This window comes from Dermacentor albipictus, chromosome 8, assembly GCF_038994185.2.
Source record: "Dermacentor albipictus isolate Rhodes 1998 colony chromosome 8, USDA_Dalb.pri_finalv2, whole genome shotgun sequence".
In the NCBI taxonomy this organism is placed as follows: Eukaryota; Metazoa; Arthropoda; class Arachnida; order Ixodida; family Ixodidae; genus Dermacentor; species Dermacentor albipictus.
This window is the reverse complement of record NC_091828.1, coordinates 1,100,167-1,125,230: the sequence shown is the minus strand read 5'-3', so window position 1 is coordinate 1,125,230 and position 25,064 is coordinate 1,100,167. Positions and strand designations below refer to the sequence as shown.

Genomic DNA, 25,064 nt, shown 5'->3' with positions numbered 1-25,064 from the left:
ACGAAGCGGAATGCGCATCAAAGGAAGCTTCATGTTTTTGGAGCAAAGCAAGCAATTGTTGTGACTGCGAAGGTGTCAGATCGGAACTGATGGCAGCTGCAAGAGCTGAAGGAGATCAGCCCGTCCGGTACAAGGATCTTCAGAGGAAGCTGGTTTAAACAAAACAACGGATATAGACTCCGATTCAGTGGCGCAAGCCAATGTAGTGCCTTTAGGGGTGAGAATCTTTTCGGATGTCGGGTTTGTAGCGTAGAGAAGTGCAGAGCCATGATCAAACCTAACGAGCCCTAATGCAAAGGCTATCCCTCTTGCGAGACAGCGTGCAGATGGTAACACGAGCACGTCGCCGCAGTCAATGACGTCAGACGTGATGGTAACGATGCTTCGATGGCGAGGAGGTAGCGCGGTATCTTCTGCAGCAAGCAAGTGAAGGGGTGCGTCATCTGCATGAAGTGAATAGGTCATGTCGGTCATATGGAAAACGCGTTGCCCGCAGCAGATGGAGGCGGAGGCCGTAGAAAGAAAATCCCATCCCAATATGAGCTGCTGGGCACACGAACTTAGCACTGCAAATTGTACGTAATGCAGAAGTCCATCGATGGAAATACGAGCAATGCACATGGCGATAGGTCGAATGGAGGCCCCTTGAGGAGCGAGTAGCGTAGGTCCATCATAGGGGGTCGTAACTTTCCGAAGTCGCGAACACAATTCACGGTGAATGACTGAAACACTAGCACCAGTGTCTATTAAAGCTTCTACTTGTACACCTTCTACTACAACCAATATTACATTGCACGGACGCGATGGAGGAATTTCTGTCCTGTCGTTCGATGCAGCTTTTCCTCCAAAAGCTGCATAATTCAGTTTTCCGGACGAAGCTCGGCGAATTGAGAAGCAGGTCTCAGAGGGGACGTAGAGCGGCGAAGGGGTGACCGCGAGCGGCGTCTCGCAGGACAGTATGTCTGAGCCATCTCGGATGCTACAGTAAGCGATAGAGAGCGTCCGCGCGGTGGACCATAAGGACGGCGTTGGTCATGGAAGCTCCCTAGACGTTGGAAAGTAGCTCCGGGCGAAAAGTCATCCCATTCGTATACGTCATATCCGCGACGCTCGTCTTGCTGGCGCTTGTGGCAAAAACGTGCTATGTGGCGACGATAGCCGCAGTAGTAGCAGATGGGACGAGGAGGACGCCACTGCGGATAGCTGGTTTGGGTAGGTGCGCTGGTAGTCATGGAAGCGATGTGAGCCGGTGTTGGTTTTGGAGGCATCGGTGGAACGATGACTGGAGTAGCTGCGGCTACTTGTGCGTACGTTGATGGGGCCCTAGGGGTTAGAGGGTCCGTGTACGCTGCACCAGCCATGGATGCCAACTCCTCCTTGATGACGTCTCGCAGATTGGTATCGGAGGCATGAGAAGGCGTGGGCCCTGCGGCTAAGCCAAGATACTGGAGCTCTTCTCGAATTATTGCGTGTTCCATTGCTCGTAATGTAGGGTCGTCGGCGGTAGTGTTTGCAGTGGTGTCTGGCTGCAACCGTTCTGATTCGAGTTCGTCAAAGCGCTGGCAAGTAGCGACGATATCAGCGACGGTAATGGGGTTCTGGATGGCTAAAGCATTGAAAGCAATAGCTCCGATGCCTTTGAGGATGTGGCGAACCCTGTCTGATTCGGTCATGGCCGTGTTCACGCGTCGACAAAGAGCAAGCACATCCTCGATGTACGACGTATAAGATTCACCGGATTGTTGCTTGCGAGTGTCGAGCGTCTTTTTTGCGAGGGCAGAATGAACAGCTGGTGTGCCGAAGATTTGGCGGAGCTGCTCTTTGAAAGCGCCCCAGTTCGTGAAATCAACCTCATGGTTGAAAAACCAAGTCTTCGCTACTCCTGTCAAATAAAAGGCGACGTGACGTAGCTTGGACGCATCGTCCGAACGGTTAGCCGAACTCACACGGTCATAGTCGTCCAGCCAATCCTCGACGTCTTCATCGCGAAGTCCAGCAAACAGATGGGGATTACGCTGGTGCCCACTGACAACCCAATACGGAGAGGCTGGGGTAGCCGAGGCCGAGATGGTGGAAGTAGAAGTGCCTGTTGGCTCATCCTGCGACATGCTGGCGGACAGCTGGCACAATCGACGACCCGATCGAAGCTCCAGGAGGTTGAGCGGGGAGTCAAAAGGACGGAGGACCGAAGAGCACACTCCACCACTTGTGACGCAGCAGTTCTCACGACGTTTATTCCGCTTCAAAGATTGGGCGACCGACCACGCCCACAGCACGGATCACACTCGAGAGCCAGCCCCACACGCGATGATGAAGAAGCCCATATGAACCCCACATGATGATGATCATGTGCAGATGACAAAGAATAGCTTATAAATTCCCACTATATATACAGTCACGGACTGATTTTCTGGACTTTAAAAATTTGGACATGCTCGATTATTCGGCCTGCCTCGCAGCACCGCCATTCTCCCCATAGACCATAATGTATAACAACTGCCGAAAGTTCAGACACTTTGCAACTTCTCGTCTGATTTTTCGGACACTCCTTGGGCCGACTCGATTGAGAGCACCATGCACCAACTCTGACCGGCGCATGGTTCGACTTGCTGAACGACATTTTTGTTTTGAACGGAGCCTCCTTGCCGCCCCACGAAGTGGTCCTACTGCAAATCCCCGCTCATCATCATCGTTTCTGTCTGGTTCGATAGAGTGGCTCTACAGCAGTTCCAGTTTCAGCTTAGTAAGCCATGTCAAGACAATCCAGCAGCTGATTTGTTTCTTCACGCACGACGCTGCGAGTAGGCCACATTTTTCGTTTGTGCAACTGGTGTCGGCACGGTGGTGTTTGTTTTGTGTGCTGTGTCGAGGTTCCGGTGATCCAACGCAGCATACGGAAACATCGCGTCAAGTGTCTAATGGTACCGACAGTGCCCGCACAGACTACGCTGAGGTATGCCGGCAAGCTGGTGCCGGGAGGCCTAGGATTTGACACCTTCCGATGTGCTCCCAACTGACGCCGAAAATGTTCTGGCGAGACCTGCGCAGTGGTTGCATTGCGATTCCGGACACCGTCTCCTTTGACAGTTTCATAGGTGCTGACACTGCTGTACTGACATGCGCAGAACTCGAAGACAACGAGATCATTCGTCAGGTTTCTGCTGCACCGCTGGACGATGACGCACCATGTGCTATGCTGCTGTCGCATGCAGAGCGTGTACAAGCAGTGACTGTGCTTTCAGCTGCCTACAGTGACCGTACGACCCTCTCCGAGATTCAGGCTTATCTGATTGCGTGTAAACGGAACAGCGATGCAACGGCGCATTCACAATTTCTTTCTTATTCTGCTTTTTAGGACACTTGTTTATTCAGACATTTACGCAGTCCCCGTGAGGTCCGAATAAACGGTCGGCGACTGTATACATATAAAAAGTGAAGTGATTATATGTTAGTAAGGGCTAGGATTCACCTCAATTCGAAGAGAGAAAGAGTAAAAATTGGTCAAGAAGAAACAGGCCAACCTAGACGCAGTAAGCGTAAAAGCAGACCAAAAATAATGTACAGCGCGAAGGAAAAGGAATGCGAGAGATGACACACACTGCGCTGACTTCCAACAATATTTTATTGCCTTGCCACATCGTGCGTATATACACAAGGGGGGGCATGCGCAGAAAATCAAAGGCAGTCACTAGGGGTGTTCTGACAGCGAGTCACTGTACTGAGAGCATGGTCACTTGAAAAAAAAAAAAAAAAAAACCGAACATTACAATTTATATCTGTTTAGATACGTGGCTTCACCACGGTTCAGCACGATAGAGGGGGCACTAATGCACATACGACTTTCTGACTTTCTAAGTTTTCTGACGAAATCAGCTTCAACAATTTTCCAGGTGAGCTGTGTCTCGCTAAAACTTCAGTATCTTCAAAGAGGGGCACACAGCCGCAGTCCCGACAATGGATGCCCAAGTGGCCTTGCACAGATCTTTCAGAAAGAGCTGGAGCCTCTAGTACTAACGCATGAGGTCCCCATTGATGATTCCTTGCGCTTTCTGTGTCTCAGGCTGTGCCTTGCAAACAAACATGTGTGCTGGTGCTTCGAAACAAGTAAGAAGTCACTCTTGCCCTTTAACTACGCATACTCAAAGCTCGTTAAACGAGGTATTAAAAGTGTTGCCGGATTACCAGCCTCAATAAATCTTGCCCACACGAGATGCAACACAGTCTTGCTGCACAGGTTGATCGCCTTTCTTGGGCTGGCTACCCTTTGGCCTTAATTTAAGCCATAGCGGAACAGCTTCCAAGGCGCACAAAACATGAAGAGCCCGCTCAGTCAAGGAACCAGCCGGTTGAAAGACGCAGGTTTGCAGTGTTACCGTATCTGCATGATGTCTCCCACAGGCTAAAGAAGGTTGGGCAGCGTGCAGGAATCACAGTTGTTTTCTCAGCCCTGGAAAAGTTGGCAAGGCTCTGTAAGTGTGTAAGCTCGCCTAAATCACATCGGAGTTGTTGCTCTGTCGGGCACGGAAAACATTTTGTGACGTGCACAACCAATGTAGTCTACCAAATTCCCCTGTCTTGTGGCAGTAAATACGTTGGACAGACAGGCAGATGCTTAAACGATCGTCTAAGAAAGCACTGTAACAATGTCCACAGCACTGTACAAGGCCACTTGGGCATCCATTGTCGGGACTGCGGCTGCGTGCCCCTCTTTGAAGATACTGAAGCTTTAGCGAGACACAGCTCACCCGGGAAATTGTAGAAGCTGATTTCGTCAGAAAACTTAAGTCGTATGTGCATTAGTGCCCCCTCTATCGTGCTGAACCGTGGTGAAGCCACGTATCTAAACAGATATAAATCGTAATGTTCATTTTTTTTTTTTCAAGTGACCATACTCTTAGTACAGTGACTTGCTGTCAGAACACCCCTAGTGACTGCCTTTCATTTTCTGCGCATGCCCCCTCTTGTGTATATATGCACGATGTGGCAACGCAATAAAATATTGTTGGAAGTCGGCGCAGTGTGTGTCGTCTCTCGCAGTCCTCTTCCTTCGCGCTGTACGTTATTTTTGATCATGAATTACCAACTAGCACAAGCAACCACCCTAAAAGCAGACACATTTAGGTTGGCACTTGTAGACAAATATGCAGCCTTAGAAGAGAGAGATGAAGATGATATAGAGGCAAAGAATGAAATTGTACCGTAAAAACCGGAATATAGGTTGAACTTTTTTTCAAAAAACCATTGCGAAAAGTTGACTCTCGACTTATATACCGGACATTGGCGGAAAAACTACAGAAGTCTTGCAACAATGGGCGGATGAAGTAAACAGCCGCCTTCGCCATCGCCATCATCAGCAGCGCGGCGTTGGTTCTTTGTTCTATGGCGTGGCGACATTGTGGCACCGGCATTTTACGTTTCCACTGTCGCAAAGTTATATTAATTAAAGGCTGCATTTTCATTTCGTTTCAAAATGAGCAAAAGCCGACGTCAATTCACCGTCGCCTTCAAGAAAAAGGCGATTGAGTACGCGGAAGTCCACGGCAACCTGGCGGCACAGCGCGAACTTGGAGTATCCGAAAATAGCATTCGGTAGTGGCGGAGGCAAAAGCAACGTATTACAACTTGCAGCAACCAAAAGAAAACGTGATTTCGTGGCCGGATCGCAGCGGACTGCAGAACTGGAAGGCAAGGTTGCGGAGTACGTCCGAGAGCTGCGTGTAAGATCGCTGCCTGTTGTCGAATGCATTCGTTTGAAAACGGTAGAGATCGCACGCGCCTATGGACTGGACAGCGAGAAGCACTCGTCATCCGACTCTGTTCAAACGTGTTGCTTTGATTCGGAGTAGCGCTTGCGGACTTCGTGCCCTTCTGTGTACTGTACACCCGACGAATTTTTAACAGTATCGCGCGACCGTCGACCCACGTGTTTGTCAGCACCTTTTATCATCATGGCACGGAGCGGCGAAACAGCGAGAGTAAGGGCATGTGAACACATGTGCGTATCTCGTTTGTTTCGCTGCTCAGCAAGCACGCGGGTCGATGGCCGTACGATACCGCTAAAAACTTGGCCAGGTGCACATGCGAGCAGCATTTAAATAAATACTGTCACCATTGTGAAACCCGCTGAGTCGCATTTGTTTCTAGGTAAGGGCGTCATGTCTTTCGGTACTTTTGCCGCTGAAAAAGATTTTTTTTATTTTTAGAATTCGTTAGTTGGGGGATCGACCTATATTCCGGTCCGACCTATAGTCCGGTTTTTACGGTAACTAGGCTGGCTTCAGAAGCAGCAATTGAAGTGAGAGGTAAGAGACCAAGGCAACCAGCTCTCCCTAGTAACAAAAGACCTAATAAAGAAACGACAAAGAGTTAAAGTGTCGAACTCAAGAGATCAGATAGAATTTGCCGCACTGTCAAAACTAATCAACAAGGAGAAAATAAGGGATATTGGAAATTATAACGTGAGAAAGACTGAAGAAGCCGTCAGAAATGGACGCAGCCTGAAATTCAGTGAGAAGGAAACTTGGCATCAGACAGACCAAGATGTAGGTATGCACCGAAAGATAAGCAGGGTTGAATCATCGCCAATCTCGAAGATATAATAAAAGCAGCGGAAGAATCTATAGTGACCTGTACACTACCCAAAGCAGCCATGATACCTCCATTCGGAGTAGTAATGAACAGGTTACATAGGCTCCTTGTATAACTAGTGATGATGTTAGAAGCATGCAATTCTCAGAAGCAATTCTCAAGAAGAAAAGTAGGAAGGTATCTACAGTCGAACCTCGATATAACGAACCTCAATTTAACGAGATTCTCGAATGCACTTTTTATTTTCCCCAATCTCTGCCCCATTGAAAACCATGTATTCTTTTCCGCAATTTAAAGAGGTCACTTTATACTGTACTTCCGATTTAACGAAGTCCTCGCACATCGCACGCATGTACCAGGAGCCTCCTTGACAGGCAGACGAGAACTTTAGCCGGGCATACAGCGATTTGCATGCGCCCTTTAATGCTAAAGTTTTCCCGGCGCGCTTCAATACGAGGAGCAGAACGTGCCGCTGCGCCATCTATCGTGTACGTATGAAACCCGCAGCGGACGCGCTCCTTTAGTGCTAGCCGGAGTGCCTCAGAAGTTCCGGAACGCGTCACGCTATGACGTCACCGGGCTGTTGGAGCGGGAAAGCGCCAACCGGAAGTAAGTTTACGAACAGCGGTCGTTGGGCACGTTTTCTCAGTTGGTTATTTGATCTCGTTGGGCCTAGGTCGTCGTCCTATTCACGATGAGTGGTGCACCTCGCAAGAGAAAAGTTTTGAGCCTTGATGTGAAAGCCAAATTATCACCGAAGTGATGAGCGGCAAAAAGAAGGCGGCTGTTGCTGAAAGGTATGGAATTTCATCCAGCTTGCTTTCAACAATTTTGAAACTGAAGGACAGTGTCATGAGTGCCGTCAGTGCTGGTGGTTCAGGCCAACAAAGAAAGAAGGTAAAGGAAGCAGCTTACGTCGACGTAGAAAAGCTTTTTTCTCATGGTTCCTCAATATGCGCGCAAAAAACATGCCGTTGAGCGGGGCCATTCTTCAACAAAAGGCCCTTAACTTTGCTTGTATTCTTGGGCACAATGACTTCAAAGCCAGCAGCGGGTGGCTGCAATGATTCAAGGAACGGCATAGTATTGTTGGGAAGGTGGCCAGCGGAGAATCAGCCGAGACAAACTCAATTGGAGCAGCGGACTGGTTGCGTGATCGTGTTCCCGACATTCTATCATGTTACAATGTCTCCGACATATATAATGCCGACGAGACCGCATTTTTATACCGGCTGTTGCCAAGGAAGACGTTTGGTTTGAGAAATGAAAAGTGCCATGGTGGAAAACACAGTAAACAGCGTCTCACTGTTTTGTTGTGCATGAACGTGGACGGCAGCGATAAGCGTGTGCCATTTGTAAATTGGCATAAGCGAGAAGCCGCGTTGCTTCAGCAGAAAAAGGAGCATGCCAGTCTAGTACGCCACCAACACAAAGGCGTGGATGACAAGGGATTTGTTCAGCAACTGGCTGAAGGATCTGGATGCTGAAATGCGCAAAAGGGGTCTAAACATTTGCCTCCTTCTGGACAATTGCTCAGCGCATCATGTTCAAGATTGTGCACTTTTCAACATTCAGCTTGAATATTTCCCTGCCAACTGCACCTCCCCGATACAACCACTCGACCAGGGAATAATAAACAGTGTCAAGTGTACATAGTCATCGAAAGGCTTCTGCTGAACATCGAGCTCCGCAGAGAGACAAAAATTGACGTGTTCATGGCCTTGGAGATGCTTTCGCGGTCGTGGGAGGCAACAAATAGGGAGATCATAGCCAAGTGCTTCAGGAAGGCGGGATTGAAGGAGAGAGTTTCTTTGAATGAAGAAGCGGAGTGCAGAGCAAATGACGGTGACGAAAGTATGGCGTGCACAACAGATGTCGTTGACTCATGGCAGCTGCTCTGCGATCCGGGAGGTGCTCCAAGCGACGTGACACTCAAGGACTTTGTCTTCAGCGACGCTTGCGCTGTCACAACTGAAGGGCTGGACGATGACGCAATAATCCAGAGCGTCACAGATGCAGAAATGCAGGATGACGACTCGGACGAAGAACTCCAGGCGGCAAGCAGCAGAGGTACACCGAAGCAAATCATGGATGCGCTGGACCTCTTACGCACGTATGCGGGCGCGCACTCGCAAGAACAAGCCTTAGCAGCCCTGTCCACCTACGAGCGCCTTATAACCCCGACGCTTATTACAAAGTGGCAGATGAAGCTGACGGAGTTCTTCTCTTCCACCTCAGTTGCTTAGAATTGCTCTGCGGGAAGTTAAATAAAATATTCCAGCGTTAATGAATCAACATCGTCATTGCTTTACTGAGCGCGGTATCATCCGATGGATGCGAGCGTTAAGAGCTCTAAAGCGGGAGACACACGGTCCGATTCAGTGTCCGATCCGGCGTCCGACGGGCCGGAATCGAGGTGTTTTGCCGTGCCGAAGCGCCGGATCGGACTACCGACGTGCGACAAACCAGGCAGATTTTCATCGTCCGACGCGTCCGACAACCGCACCGCTGTATGTCCGCAGCCAATGACAGTGCGGCTGGCATGTGACGTTCCCTCCAAGGAGGCGGCGCTGGCTGGCCGGTTTCTCGCAGTATTTCTTTTTTTCCTTGCGTGCTGCAGTTTGTTTCCGACACGAAATAGTTACCTGTTCAGTAAAGTTATCTCGAACGTGTGCTTGTTATGCAAAGCAGCACGTAGTGCACTAGCACTAAGCTACTGGCGAGATCGGGAGCCGCGACGCGAGGGCATTTCGCGGGAAGACATCACACACCGACCGTCGGAGCGAGGCTGCTCGCTTCGCTTGCACGTTTTCTCTTCGCAATGACTGCGGCGAGTAAATCAATTGTATTTAATTATGGCCGACCTAAGTGTAGAGTCTTAGTTGTTTTGGCAAACATAAGCGCTCTTCGACGAGCTCGGGTTGGATCGTAAGCGCTGTCGGCCGCGGCGTCTGCCTAGCTAGGCCTACCGCCCCTATTTCTGGCTGTTAGCGGAGTCTTCAGTGCACAATGCGCCGTCGTGAAGTGTTCTGTCATTCGCAGGGGCATAATTTTATTGACAGTGTTCACTCGCGTAAAGCGAAGCAGTGTTGTGCAGAGTTGTTTATATTGCGTTTCTCGACGTGGATATGAAGTCAAGCTGGGGGCTGGATCTGGGCGGAGCTTACGCGCTGCTTAATCTTTCGGATGCACGCACCGTGTGCCCCGAATCATCGTATGCCGCACGTCGGATCGGACGCCGAATCGTAAGTGGTGGCCTCATGGCTCCACCAATACTACTTCCAATTTTCTTCGAAAGAATATTCAAGTTGATAGCTCTGGTATGTGCATAATTTTTTTTCTTTGCACCACGAGTTGCCATGTCTTCGTGAACGGATTTTTTTTTTTTTAGTGATGACAACTGATGATGTTGATGGCACTGATGGCCACATCTAGTGGCAGCTATGAGCACTAGGCGCGGCCCTTGCTGCAGACCTGCTCTTTACTGTACGCGTAATGGAGAAAAATGTGTTCGTACCCGCTGGCTATCGGGCATAACGCTTTTGGTTGTGTTATTAGTTCCGGGGTTTATTGGTTATCTTTGTAAATTTGCTATCTATAAGGTGCCATATGCCAGGAGTGTTCCAAGAACCTGCATCTTTATTTGGACTGCTGAAACATGCGAACCAACTTAACGAAACTTGCGATATAACTAAATTTTCAGCTGCAAATTGGACATCGTTATATCGAGGTTCGACTGTATAAAGAAAGGGGTCAGGCAAGGAGACACAACCTCTCCGATGCTATTTACTGCATGCTTGGAAGAAGTATTCAAGCTATTAAACTGGGAAGACTTAGGAGTAAGAATCGACGGTGAATATTTCAGCAACCTTTGGTTTTCAGATGACATTGTTCTACTCAGCAACAATGCAGATGAATTACAACAAATGATTGAGGACCTTAACAGAGAGAGTGTGAGTGGGGTTGAAGATTAATATGCACAAGACAAAGATGATGATGAATAACTGGGCAAGGCAACAAGAGTTCAGGATCGCCAGTCAGCCTCTAGAGTAGAAGTATGTTTACCTAGGTCAATTAATCACAGGGAACCTTGATCATGAGAAAAAAATTTATAGAAGAATAAAAATGGGTTGGATCGCATACGGCAAACATTGTCAGCTTCTAACTGGAAGCTAACCATTATCATAGAAAAGCAGCGCATTTTCCCGGTGCTGACATGTGGTGCAGAAACTTGGAGACTGACAAAGAAACTTGAGAAAAAGTTAAGGACCATGCAAAGAGTGATGGTACGTAGATTGCTAGGCATAACATTAAGAGACAGAAAGCGAGCGGTTTGGATCAGAGAGAAAACGGGTATAGCCGATATTCTAATTGATATCGAAAGATAGAAATGGAGCTGGGCAGGTCATGTAATGCGCCGGTTAGATAACCATTGGACCATTAGGGTTACAGAATGAGTACCAAGAGAAGGGAAACGCAGTCGAGGATGGCAGTAGACTAGGTGGAGTGATGAAATTAGGAAATTCACGGGCGCTATTTGCAATTAGTTGGTGCAGGACAGGGGTAATTGGAGATTGCAGGGAGGTGCCTTCGTCCTGCAGTGGACATAGAACAGGCTGCTGCTGTTGCTGATGATGTCACATTGCCGTACCAAGGTTCTGAAATGAAAGTTTGACTCTTCCAGTGATCGAGCTATTGGTACTGCCCAATCAATCTTCTAGGAGTGCTCTGTGCATCTATGCAGCCTGAATCATGCCCCCAGTGCCCCCCCCCTGAAGTGGTCGGAGACGCACCGGCCTCCTGTTCTCGGGAGGAGGACTTGGCGTCACGTGACTGCAGGATGGGCCGGCTGAAGCGCTGCGCAAACTGGCGCTCGGTGCCCAGGAACCCTGGCATGAGGAAGTCGAACAGGGACCACAGGTCGAGCACCTGGTTCTGGATGGGGGTGCCCGTCAGGATGAGCCGGTGGTTGGCCTGCAGCTGCTTCAGGGCACGCGCCAGCTGTGCAGGGGAGGAAAAAAGAATCACACCAAGCCACACTTCACACGTGCATGGACAACACACAAACGGCAGAGGAGTGGCAAGAGTGTGCTTGTTGGACACATGATACTCAGGCACAGGAAGAAATTGTTTGTTCTTCATTAGCTTGGGGACAACGCCACGACTGCACGCTTGCTGGAATGTTGTCAGCGGCGAGCTAGTGCACACTCGCGGCAGGCGCTCGGCACCTTCTTGCACCTAGAGCCCCATGAATAGAGCGTAGCAGCATTCCTCCTCTCCTGGCTTCTCTTTGTGACAAAATTTAACATGAGCAGCATGATCATCCATATTACATTTCCTCAGAGTTGTGCTATTTCAGCTCTACCTTTTTCTTTTTAGCTTTTAAAGTGGAATCTTTTATCGAATTACCGCTTATGCAGTCGCAACCCGCAATAACGAAAACCCGCGACTACAAAATTCTCGCGAAAACGAAACATTTTCGTATTCCTGTAAGCGCCCATAGGACTCGATGCATTTTTTTACCTCTCGACAATGAAACCTTGCTGTACAACAATGCCGCATCAACGAAATTTGCCGGAACATAGCCCTGCATATTACCAACTCGGGCAAGGCTAGCAGACTTCAAAATGTGCTCAAATGCGATTGCTTTGCACTCAAATTCCGTAAAATACTACCACATCACACTTGCGTGAGGAGCCCATTTTTGTTTACAAAAACTACCAAGTGCCAGAAGCGATTGCATGTGCTGGAAACGCGTCATGGCCTCCATCTTGTTTGTTGATCACCCATTTGAAACCGCACGCATGTTGCTACTGACATGTGATGAAGGTTCCTGCATACCCAGTGCAGTGCGTAATGTGCGCCTCGGCGAGAAAAATGCCGCAAAAACGAGGACATCCACGTCCCACCGATGTGGAATTAAAATGGAAGTCGCAGCATCGGACCGTGATTGAACGATCGTCTGGGAATACACATTCCTTACTTCGAGAATGCTGGTTTTGGTGGTACCTGACAGGCACTGCGTGCAAATTCGGTGCCGGATGTAGATTTGTGCGAAGGGGCCGTAACCTGAATCAACTGATTTTATGTATATGTCATATGATCACTTTCGTACGGATGGCACCAGACGCACCAGTGCTTACGGGCAAAGGCATGCGCTGGAGAAATGCTGCTGCCTGCGTGGAGCACTGTTGCTCTGCATCCGGTGTTGAGTTACTTGCAAAAGTGACTGCATCTCCGAAAGCAATTGACCGAGAATACTGCTCCACGGCAGTGCTGCCACTGCTGATCAACGCGTGTGGCGCACTCTGTAGTGTTGGCAGTGCGGTTCTACATCTTCTAGGAAAGCTTGCCAAAGTAGGCAAACGGAATTTTGACAGTAAAGTTTCGTTCTGCGACGCATTGCCTAGTTGCGATGTCTCATTTTGCACCAACGAAATTCCTGCAAAAGTGATTTTTTTTCGCATTCCCCGCCGATTTTGTTATTGCGAGTTTCAATTGTAGAGAATATTTTCGCCATCGCGTTCACTTTATTATAACAAGGATTTACTGAATGCTGGCAATTATTTCAGCACATATAGCGATTTTTCAGGCAATCAATGTTTATCTCCTCAAGCAATTACTGTATACAGTTGGCTCCCTTTAAGACAAACTCGAAGGGACCATGAAAATCTGTTCGTCTTATCAGAAGCTCGTCTTAATTATTTATTTATAAGATACTGTGGCCAAGAAGTCCAAGCAGGGTGAGCAGAATGCACAAGATTATATACACAGAAGAACAAGATGAAACAAGTGTGTAATACATTTTTCACACAAATTATTTGGTCATAAGGTAGACGATTAAGAAAAATTTTTACTCGATTACAATACAACCATAATTAATACACAAAATAACAACATTAGACAGCTTTAGTTTTGCGTACGGTATACCATTGCGTACGCTATAAAATAGTAGGTCGTCGCTGCGCATGCACAGAACGTTAAATGACCCATGGCGTATAGCGCACGCATGCTATTACTCAGATTTAGCGTTACCATCTTTGCATGGTTTGCGGAGTTTGCATGAAACATCGCTGCCCACTTCGAATTGAACTTGGCGTTGTTTTTGTAAAATGCACTTTGTAGCAAATGACTGTGTAAACGGCTTTTGCTTAGTCTCAGGCCGCTTTGACAACAGAGTATTATGAAAAGCCTTGTGGTGTTTTCGAGATCGCTTCTCGTTTCGAACGAGTCGAAGCCTAACGAAAGAAACATTCAAGACGTCAGTGCCACCTATCGCTACAATCGGGAGATAGCCGCAATGATCGCATATGGCATCTGAGATCCGAAGATTTTGCAGGCCAACTAAAACTTTCTACTATCTGCACAATGGTATACAGCTCATGGGCGCTGGGGATATGCTTCAGTTAGTTTATTCCAGTCAGCCATTGTTTATGGAAAAAAAGAGTACTGAAAAGTGTCAGTCTTTGTGAAAATTGGTGTTAGAGAATGAGGGTAGTGGTGTCGAGTGGGTACGTATCAAGGGGGATACGTATTTTGTGGTGTCTAAGGCTAGCCTATGATTAATTAAGTTTGAAAAAAACTCTAGCCAACTTTTCTTTCTTCAAATTTGTAATAGTTCAATGCCGTTTGCGGTTAGTATGCAGTGGGGGAGTCAGTAGCCTTAAATTTACTGTAGATTAATCGTACTGCTTTTTGTTGAATTCTTTTTAGGTTCTTAATGTAAAATTTTGAGTGAGGATCCCGAACTATGGAAGTATACTCAAGTTTTGGCCTAATGAAGGAAAAGTAAGAGAGTAGGTTAACACTAGGCGGAGCAGTCTTGAGTTTGTGGTACAGAAGGCGTAGTTTCCGGAAAGTGGCAGAGCAGATGGTATTTATGTGCAAGTGCCATGATAAGTAACTCGTTAATGTTAAGCCTAAATATTTATAGCAGGCTACTTTCAGTAAAGGTGCTGCAGCCAAATTGTAAGTGTGGCCTAAGGGGACTTTTTGCCCGTTATGGAGAGATAGACACACTTAGTTGCATTAAGAAGCATTCCCGATTGCGCACACCAGAAGAATAATTGGCAACATGACCTGGTGCATCCAAATATCCTATTTCAAAATGGTAAATGAAGTAGACGTAAAATGGGGTAAAAATGACACAAAACGCATTTATTTAGCTCAACTATATAGAAAACTATTTACAATTAGTACTGCTGCTTGGTTTCATCTCGTCCGTGAAGCATGCTTGGCGCTTCTGTGCAAATCAGCATGCAGCCACAAATGACGTCATCTCACCTAACGACCTTCAAAATCCTTCTGTGCCATTGTGCTGCAAGAAAAAGTTCACTAGGGAGTTAAAGCAGGCATCTGCCGTCTCACAGGTCATCGGTGCTATCATCCGAGCTAGTGAAAGTAAGAAGGAGCGCGCTGAGCACGCAGCGAGGCAATGCAACCTAGAGGAAAGTCTAGGTGATGTTGAGCAATGTGAGGAAGGAGAAACAAGGCAAAGCATGGCGGAGGAGGAAGGTAGGCGGAGGCAGGCTGGGTTGACCGCTTCTGGCAATTGCTACAGGTTTAATTTGGAATAGGAACGTGCCGGGTTTGTCTTATGATAACATCACGTGCCGTACACTGTGTGTGCGAGTGAAATTTTGTGACAGTGAGCCGAACCAACGATGGCGGCTGAATCTCACATGCGCAAAGGAGAAAGGGTGGGGGGGTGGGGGGGGGGTGCGCTGTCTTCTGTTGCACGCATGGCACCGGGGAGGGGAAGAAGGGGGTGTGTTCTATTTCAGCCACATGCGGTCGCGCGGGCTTTATAACTTGAATGCGATCTGCTTTGGGGGCCCAGTCTAGGCGGGTCGATGGCTCGCAGCTTGGCGTGCAGTGTTCTCACCACTCAGTTTGCACTAAAGTGATAGACAGCACGAAGGTAACTTTGCTCACTGCTGCTGCCACGATTGCTCACGCCAGCATTTTGACAGTGAGCATTCGTAATCATTGAGTGTGATGTGTTCATGTTTGCCTGTGTGTGCCGACACCATGCTTGTTAATTTAGTTAGTGTGCGAATGTTTACAAAGGGGCGTTCTGCTTTGGCAGCTGCTGCGTATTGCGTGACCATGCAAGCCCTATCTTGAATACGACCTGTGGTGCGGACAGTCTAGGCGCACCGAGCGGCAATAGCTTCGCATGTGCTATAGCACCCATACACTTGCGCATCACCCGCGTTCACAAAGTGAAACACCACTGTCTCTTTTTGTTTCCACCTCTTGTTTTCGCCTCTGTCCCCGGGCGATGTGCACCGCCGGCCTCCAGTAGGGTGCCTTGATGTGAACGCCCCCGGGCACCTCGAAACGAGGCACCCTAGCCTCCAGGATTGGTAGAGATGGCGGTCACTCCGACTGTTCGTCTTAACCGAAGAGCCGGACTGAAGCGGTTCGTCTTAAGCGGATTCTTTTTTTTTTTTGCTACGAGTCTATGAAAAATCAAACAAATGTTCCCGTGTTGTTCGTTATATGCGAGAATTCGGATTGACCGAGTTCATCTTAAAGAGAGTTAACTGTATATACAGCTACGAAGAGAAGGTGCTCATGAAAAGGCAATGATATGAAAGCATGCCACCGCACAACTGACAGCTGTCAAGCACATTACACAAAACGGAAGGTGAGCAAGGCCAAAGCTAAAAAGAAACCTGTGCCATCACACACACCTTAGTTCGTCCATTCTTGATGATGTGCCCCTCGTCAAGGATGCAGTAGTTCCACCGGATGGTGGCAAAAAACTCAATGTCGTTGCGCACTATGTCGTATGAGGCCACCACCAGGTTGTGCTTGCGTGCCTTTTCCTGCAGCCTAAGAGGGAACATGATGCAAAGCGTTACTGCCAATTGCCGAAGCATACCGTTGTTCATATACAGTCGCCGACCGATTTTCTGGACTCCAAAAATTCGGACATGCCCGATTATTCGGTCAGCTTCGCGGCACCGCCATTCTCCCCATAGACCATAACGTATAACAACTGTCGAAAGTTCGGACACCTTGCGACCTCTCGGCTGATTTTTCGGACACTCCTTGAGCCAACTCGATCGAGAGCACCATGCCCCGACTCTGACCGGCGCATGGTTCGACTTAGTGAACGCCATTTTTGTTTTGACTGGAGCCTTCTTGCTGCCCCACGAAGTGGCGCTACTGGAAATCCCTGCTCATCATCATCGTTTCTACTGGTTCGATAGGGTGGCTCTACAGCAGTTCCGGTTTCAGCTTAGTAAGTCATGTCAAGACAATCCAGCAGCTGCTTCGTTTTTTCGCGCACGATGCTGCGAGTAGGACGCGTTTTTCGTTTGTGCGACTGGTGTCGGCACGGTGGTGTTTGCTTTGTGCGCTGTGTCGAGGTTTCGGTGATCCAACGCGGCATACGGAAACATGGCGTCAAGTGTCTAGTGGCGCCGATAGTGCCTGCACAGACTGCGCTGGGGAATGCCGGCAAGCGGGTGCCGGGAGGCCTAAGATTTGTCGCCTTCCAATGTGCTCCCTAATGACGCGGAAAATGTTCTGCCGAGACCTGCGCAGTGGTTGCACTGCGATTCCAGACACCGTCTCATTTGACAGTTTTACAGGTGCTGATATTGCTGTACCAACATGCGCAGAACTCGACGACGGCGAGATCATTCGTCAGGTTTCTGCAGCACCGCCAGACGATGACTTTGAATGGGAAGATGGCGCACCATGTGCTACGCTGCCGTCGCATGCGGAGCGTGTACAAGCAGACTGTGCTTTCAGCCGCCTATAGTGACCGTACGACTCTTACCGAGATTCAGGCTTATCTGATTGCGCGTAAACAGAACAGCGTGCACCGGCGCACTCATGATTTCTTCAAGCCGACTGCCGAGCCCGAATAAGTGCGTGGAAATAAAGGATTTCATTTTTTTCCCCTTAATCTGCTTTTTCGGACACCTGTTTATTCGGACATTTTCGCAGTCCCCGTGAGGTCCGAATAAACGGTCGGCGACTGTAGCCTCGAGCTCCAACTTTCAGATTTACACAGGGATCCATTAAGTGCCCCATAAAATTTCGTGCCCAATGCACACCACTAGGGATGATGATGATCGGAGTTTATTGGCGCAAGGGCATCTAAGGCCAAAGAGCGCCAGGACATGTGTTTTTGTTTAGTAAAATTGTGGGTTTGGCGCTGTGACTTAAAACAGAGGCTGTATAGAGGCCTACACGTAAGACAAATCTATAAATACTAGTGAATGAATTCTAAAATTATGAGGAGAAATATAAAGTCTTAAATGCATTCGTTATAGGTTTTTTGCTGTGGCAAATTGTTGCGGATTGACCGAGTCCCTTGCTGTACAATTCTTGCTCACGCAAGAAGTGCAAGAGAGCTCAGACATACTCTTGTGCATCAGATTGTACTTCACCTGTGAGGCACAATCTGATGGTTAGCATGGAATGGGATGATACCTAGTAAGTTAGCTTGTGCAAGATAATTAAGCACTCTTTTAAAGTTAAAAAGTGCATCTTCTGATAAGAACATCGAGGGATGGGGTGGTATATGGTGTGTGTAGAGTTCCTTAAAATGAGCTACTCACTCTCGGTGAAGTTCCGGACATTAAATGAGGACATGTAGGACGGTTAAGTTCTCACCGCAGCGTGTGCACGTCAGTGGGTCATTTGCAGTCAATAGGTGTTTGTGTGTGCCATAAGTGTGTCCTATTCTGAGTCATGCTAGGGTGACTTCGGTGTGCCTATCAAGCTTCAGTGGGAAAGGTTTGGTTAATCGTGGTTTAAGCAGGTACAGCTTATTTTCCACTTGCTTGTCCCACTCAGCTTGCAAATGGTTATGAAGCACCTTCCGTACCGCAGGTTTCATATCTACACCAGGTACCCAGCTTAGGTACATCAATAATATCCCGATGAGCCGCTTGTCCAGCATTCTTGTCTGCCATTTCATTGCCTGCGATCCCAGAGTGTCCTGGCACCCAGTATACAAGAGCAAGGTTTTGTTTATATGCTACGTGAATGCGTTTAAGGAGCACGTTTAATACAAGGTTTCGGCTTGTTTTGCCACAGGACAGGGCTGTGACAACACTTAAGGAATCTGTGTATATTATGGACTTTTGTATCTTGTGCTGCACTATGTACTCAACAGTGATCAGGATACCGTACGCTTCGGTTGTAAAAATGCTGCTATGGTTATGTAAGGTTTTAGTGCTGGAGAAGTTTGGGCCACGGGCTGCACATGATACCGAAGTTGCCGATTTCGAAGCATGAGTGAAAAATGCCGTCGATCTATACTTGTCTTCAAGGACTAAGAAATGTTGCTGAATGAGGGCACTTGGACAACTCTTTTTGTTCAGTTCTCTAAAGGACAAGTCACAGGTAACTGTTAATTGCTCTCAAGGTGGGATAGGTTCAGCATTGTCGCTTTCCTGTAGTTCTGTGAAAAGTACTCCGAGTTTTTCCGCAACAGATTTTACTGCCAACGGGAACGGCGGGGCGTGTGAAGGCCTGTTTAAGTACAACTGGTTTGTGGACTGATCACTTATGAGTGCTTTGCATGGGTGTTGTTTTAGTGACATGATTCTTATTGCATAGGTGACTCCCAGATATGTACGTTGATAATGCAGCGGCCACTGATCCGATTCTGCATATAGACTTTGGGCGGGGCTCGTCCGAAAGGCACCAAGTGCTAGGCGGATACCTAAGTGATAGACAGGATCGAGTTGCTTAAGTGTTGTCTTTGAAGCCGACTGGTATACAACACATCCATAGTCTATGCGTGACAATACAAGGCTTTTAAAAAGAGATAGGAGGCAATACCTATCTGTTCCCCCCGACTGATGAGAAAAAATCTTTAAGAGGTTCATGGTTTTAAGACATTTCAGCTTCAACTGTTTTATATGCTGCGTGAAGGTTAGCTTACTATCGAAGGTTATACCCAGAAATTTTTGTTCTTTCCTATTTACCAGGCTTCTCCCATGCATTGTAATGCAAGGGTCAGGACATAGCCCTCTACGTCTGGAAAACAGCACACAGGAAGTCTTTTCTGCATTGAATCTAAACCCGTTTTCGTCTGCCCATTTCGTGAGCCGATTAACACTCAACTGTATCTGGCGTTCACATATAGACAGGCTGCAAGATTTAAAGCTGATTTGGATGTCGTCCACATAGACAGAATAAGACACCATTGATGGTATAACAGAGCGGAGAGAGTTGATTTTGATTATAAAAAGTGTGCAACTTAGCACTCCTCCCTGTGGTACACCGTTTTCTTGAATAAAAGTGCGCGATAGTACATTGCCAATTCTAACGCGGAACTTTCTTTCAGATAAGTAATTTTGCAAGATATTTAGCATACTACCACAAATTCCATACGAAGACAGGTCTTGCAGAATACCGTGTCGCTAGGCAGTATCATATGCCTTCTCAAGATCAAAGAATACAGACAGACAGTATTGGCCATGTACAAATGCATCACGTATATATGATTCAAGGAGAACTAGGTTATCAATAGTAGACCTCGCTCTTCGGAAGCCAGATTGGCGAGCGTCCAATACACCATTATATTCCAAAAAGAAGACAAGGCGTCGGTTAATCATCTTTTCAAATACTTTAAGTAAGCAGCTAGTGAGTGTAATTGGTCTGTAACTGTTAACTAAGGAAGGGTCTTTGCCGTGTTTGAGTATTGGTGAGACTATTGCTTCTTTCCAAGATGAAGCTATATGACCAGTAGCAAATATCTTATTGTAAAGGCCTAAAAGGCAGTTTAGGGTCTCATAAGGCAGATTGTTGATTATTTCATAAGTTATTGCGTCAGAACCTGGAGCCGAGCTACCAGAAGAGCGTAGGGCAAGCTAGAGTTCATGGAATGTTAACGGTCTATTGTACCCTTCTGATGACTTGTTTGGACGCAGAGGAATATTTTCAGCTATTTTTTTATGCTTTAAGAATGTTTCGGAATAGTTTTCCGAACTTGATACTCTCTCAAAGTGCTCGCCAAGAGTGTTTGCTTAGTTTTCTATTGACTCACCAGAGTCATTGACGAGAGGGAAAGGATTTGGACGTTGTCCTTTTAGTTTACGTACCCTGTTATACACTTTGCTAACATCCGTGTATGAGTTTATTGAGGATATGTAGCGCGTCCAGCTTTCTCTTTTGGATATTCGGCGGATACGGCGTCGATTTGCTTTGCACCGCTTAAATTCAATTAGGTTTTCTGTGGTTGGATAGCGTGAAAATCTACTCCATGCTTTGTTCTGGCGTTTCTTTGCAGTTTCACAGTCTTTGTTCCACCACGGCTTTGGATTGACTTTATCTGTGCAGGACTGAGGTATGCAGTTTTTAGCAGAACAGAGGATATGTTCAGTGATGTAGCTGGCCGGACAGGCCGCCATTGGAATATGAACCTGGCAACGTTTAACGCTAGAACGTTATCTAGTGAAGCAAGTCTAGCAGTGCTATTGGAGGAATTAGAGGGCAGTAAATGGGATATAATAGGGCTCAGTGAAGTTAGGAGGCCAAAAGAAGCATATACAGTGCTAAAAAGCGGGCACGTCCTGTGCTACCGGGGCTTAGCGGAGAGAAGAGAACTAGGAGTCGGATTCCTGATTAATAAAAATATAGCTGGTAACATACAGGAATTCTATAGCATTAATGAGAGGGTGGCAGGTCTTGTTGTGAAACTTAATAAGAGGTACAAAATGAAGATTGTACAGGTCTACGCCCCTACATCCAGTCATGATGACCAGGAAGTCGAAAGCTTCTATGAACACGTGGAATCGGCGATGGGTAGAGTGAAAACCAAATACACTATACTAATGGGCGACTTTAATGCCAAGGTAGGCAAGAAGCAGGCTGGAGACAAAGCAGTGGGTGAATATGGCATAGGCACTAGGAATAGCAGGGGAGAGTTATTAGTAGAGTTTGCGGAACAGAATAATATGAGGATAATGAATACCTTCTTCCGCAAGCGGGATAGCCGAAAGTGGACGTGGAGGAGCCCGAACGGCGAGACTAGAAATGAAATAGACCTCATACTCTGCGCTAACCCTGGCATCATACAAGATGTGGACGTGCTCGGCAAGGTGCGCTGCAGTGACCACAGGATGGTAAGAACTCGAATTAGCCTAGACATGGGAAGGGAACGGAAGAAACTGGTACACAAGAAGCCAATCAATGAGTTAGCGGTAAGAGGAAAACTAGAGGAATTCCGCATCAAGCTACAGAACAGGTATTCGGCTTTAACTCAGGAAGAGGACCTTAGTGTTGAAGCAATGAACGACAATCTCATGGGCATCATTAAGGAGTGCGCAATAGAAGTCGGTGGTAACGCCGTTAGACAGGAAACCAGTAAGTTATCGCAGGAGACAAAAGATCTGATCAAGAAACGCCAATGTATGAAAGCCTCTAACCCTACAGCTAGAATAGAACTGGCAGAACTTTCGAAGTTAATCAACAAGCGTAAGACAGCTGACACAAGGAAGTATAATATGGATAGCATTGAACATGCTCTCAGGAACGGAGGAAGCCTAAAAACAGTGAAGAAACTAGGAATTGGCAAGAATAAGATGTATGCGTTAAGAGACAAAGCCGGCAATATCATAACTAATATGGATGAGATAGTTCAAGTGGCTGAGGAGTTCTATAGAGATTTATACAGTACCAGTGGCACCCACGACGATAATGGAAGAGAAAATAGTCTAGAGGAATTCGAAATCCCAAAGGTAACGCTGGAAGAAGTAAAGAAAGCCTTAGGAGATATGCAAAGCGGGAAGGCAGCTGGGGAAGATCAGGTAACAGCAGATTTGTTGAAGGATGGTGGGCAGATTGTTCTAGAGAAACTGGCCACCCTGTATACGCAATGCCTCATAACCTCGAGCGTACCGGAATCTTGGAAGAACGCTAACATAATCCTAATCCATAAGAAAGGGGACGCCAAAGACTTGAAAAATTATAGACCGATCAGCTTACTGTCCGTTGCCTACAAACTATTTACTAAGGTAATCGCAAATAGAATCAGGAACACCTTAGACTTCTGTCAACCAAAGGACCAGGCAGGATTCCGTAAAGGCTACTCAACAATAGATCATATTCACACTATCAATCAGGTGATAGAGAAATGTGCGGAATATAACCAACCCTTATATATAGCTTTCATTGATTACGAGAAAGCGTTTGATTCTGTCGAAACCTCAGCAGTCATGGAGGCATTACGGAATCAGGGTGTAGACGAGCCGTATGTAAAAATACTGAAGGATATCTATAGCGGCTCCACAGCCACCGTAGTCCTCCATAAAGAAAGCAACAAAATCCCAATAAAGAAAGGCGTCAGACAGGGAGATACGATCTCTCCAATGCTATTCACAGCCTGTTTACAGGAGGTATTCAGAGACCTGGATTGGGAAGAATTGGGGGTAAAAGGTAATGGAGAATACCTTAGTAACTTGCGATTCGCTGATGATATTGCCTTGCTTAGTAACTCAGGGGACCAATTGCAATGCATGCTCACTGACCTGGAGATGCAAAGCAGAAGAGTGGGTTTAAAAATTAATCTGCAGAAAACTAAAGTAATGTTTAACAGTCTCGGAAGAGAACAGCACTTTACAATAGGCAGCGAGACACTGGAAGTAGTAAGGGAATACATCTACTTAGGGCAGGTAGTGACGGCAGATCCGGATCATGAGACAGAAATAATCAGAAGAATAAGAATGGGCTGGGGTGCGTTTGGCAGGCATTCTCAGATCATGAACAGCAGGTTGCCATTATCCCTCAAGAGGAAAGTGTATAATAGCTGTGTCTTGCCAGTACTCACCTTAGGGGCAGAAACCTGGAGGCTTACGAAAAGGATAAAAAATAACGTACAGCGCAAAGGACAAGGACAGCGATAGACGACATACACAGCGCTGTGTATGTCGTCTATCGCTGTCCTTGCCCTTTGCGCTGTACGTTATTTTTGATCATGAATTACCAACTAGCCCAAGCAACCACCCTAGCTTACGAAAAGGGTTCTACTCAAATTGAGGACGACGCAACGAGCTATGGAAAGAAGAATGATAGGTGTAACGTTAAGGGATAAGAAAAGAGCAGATTGGGTGAGGGAACAAACGAGAGTTAATGACATCTTAGTTGAAATCAAGAAAAAGAAATGGGCATGGGCAGGGCATGTAATGAGGAGGGAGGATAACCGATGGTCATTAAGGGTTACGCACTGGATCCCAAGGGAAGGAAAGCGTAGCAGGGGGCGGCAGAAAGTTAGGTGGGCGGATGAGATTAAGAAGTTTGCAGGGACGGCATGGCCACAATTAGTACATGACCGGGGTTGTTGGAGAAGTATGGGAGAGGCCTTTGCCCAGCAGTGGGCGTAACCAGGCTGCTGCTGCTGATGATGATGTAGCTGGCCAGTTCCTCTACACCTAGGTGGTCCACATCTTCCAGGCACAGTTTACATGTGTTTCTAAATTTTGACCAGTCGGCACTATGAATTTTCCACTTTTTGGGGTAAGCTGGTCCATCGCGCCACTTTGTTGTTTCTAGGAGTGTAGAGAAATGATCGCTCCCATATGGATTACTGATAACTCTCCATTCCAGGTATGGAAGAAGTGACGCTGAACCTATTGCTAAATCTATATATGTACATGAATACGTGTTGTGTGTGGAACTGTAAAAGGTTGGCCCTGCCTTGTTAAATAGGCAGGCTCCAGAAGAAAGAAGGAAGTTCTCTATTGCCCGTCCTCTCGCATCACATCTTGAGTCACCCCAGAATGTGCTGTGAGCATTGAAGTCTCCGATTATTATATAGGGTTCGGGAAGCTGGTCAATCAGTTTTTCAAATTCTGCAATGTCAGACCTTTCATCAGGCGATAAATATATAGAGCAAATAGTTATAAGTTGGTTGAAAAATATAGCCCGAACAGCCACTGCTTCAAATGAGTTTTGGAGTGATACATGCTGGCATGCAACTGACTTTTGGGCTATGATTGCCACACCACCTGAAGAAGAATTGCCATTATTTCTATCTTTACGGAAAATTATGCACTGTTTTAAAAAGTTCTGGTGTGTAGACTTTAAATGTGTTTCTTGAACACAGAACACTCGTGGCTGATATTCCTCTAGTACATCTTTGACATCATCTAGATTGCGAAATAGGCCCCTGGCATTCCACTGAATTATTTGTGTAGCCATATTGAGGAAGATTTTTGTTGTCTGTGTTCAAGAGCACGTGGTAAAGATAGATGGATATGTATACAAGGGCGGTAACCTAAACGGTTACCGGTCCCTTTCTTTGAGCAGTTACAGGTATTTTATCTCTTTTAGCGTGCTCTTGCGAGCGCTGATCTTTCAGCGTCAATGACGCCAAGGATTTCTGATCAACCTCCATAACCTTCTCGGAGGCGCTGGAGGATCGTGAACTAGGCGCTGAAACTCGCATCCCAGGCCGTGGAGTTCGGTTTAGCTTTGGAGCCTGCGGAACCGAAGTCTGCAGG

At 47.1% G+C, this 25,064-nt stretch overlaps 1 protein-coding gene across 7 annotated transcripts in view; it reads right to left on the bottom strand.

Moving 5' to 3' along the window:
* Hel89B (histone acetyltransferase 1) overlaps window positions 1–25,064 on the bottom strand; it is a 506,945-nt gene that overhangs the window by 58,845 nt on the left and 423,036 nt on the right. For all 7 annotated transcript variants that reach the window (XM_070523038.1, XM_070523033.1, XM_070523034.1 and 4 more), the window contains 2 exons: window positions 16,287–16,428; window positions 11,382–11,589 (listed from right to left, as the gene is read on the bottom strand). In XM_070523038.1, the coding sequence (XP_070379139.1) occupies window positions 11,382–11,589; window positions 16,287–16,428 (350 nt within the window). The remainder of the gene's footprint in view (window positions 1–11,381; window positions 11,590–16,286; window positions 16,429–25,064) is intronic.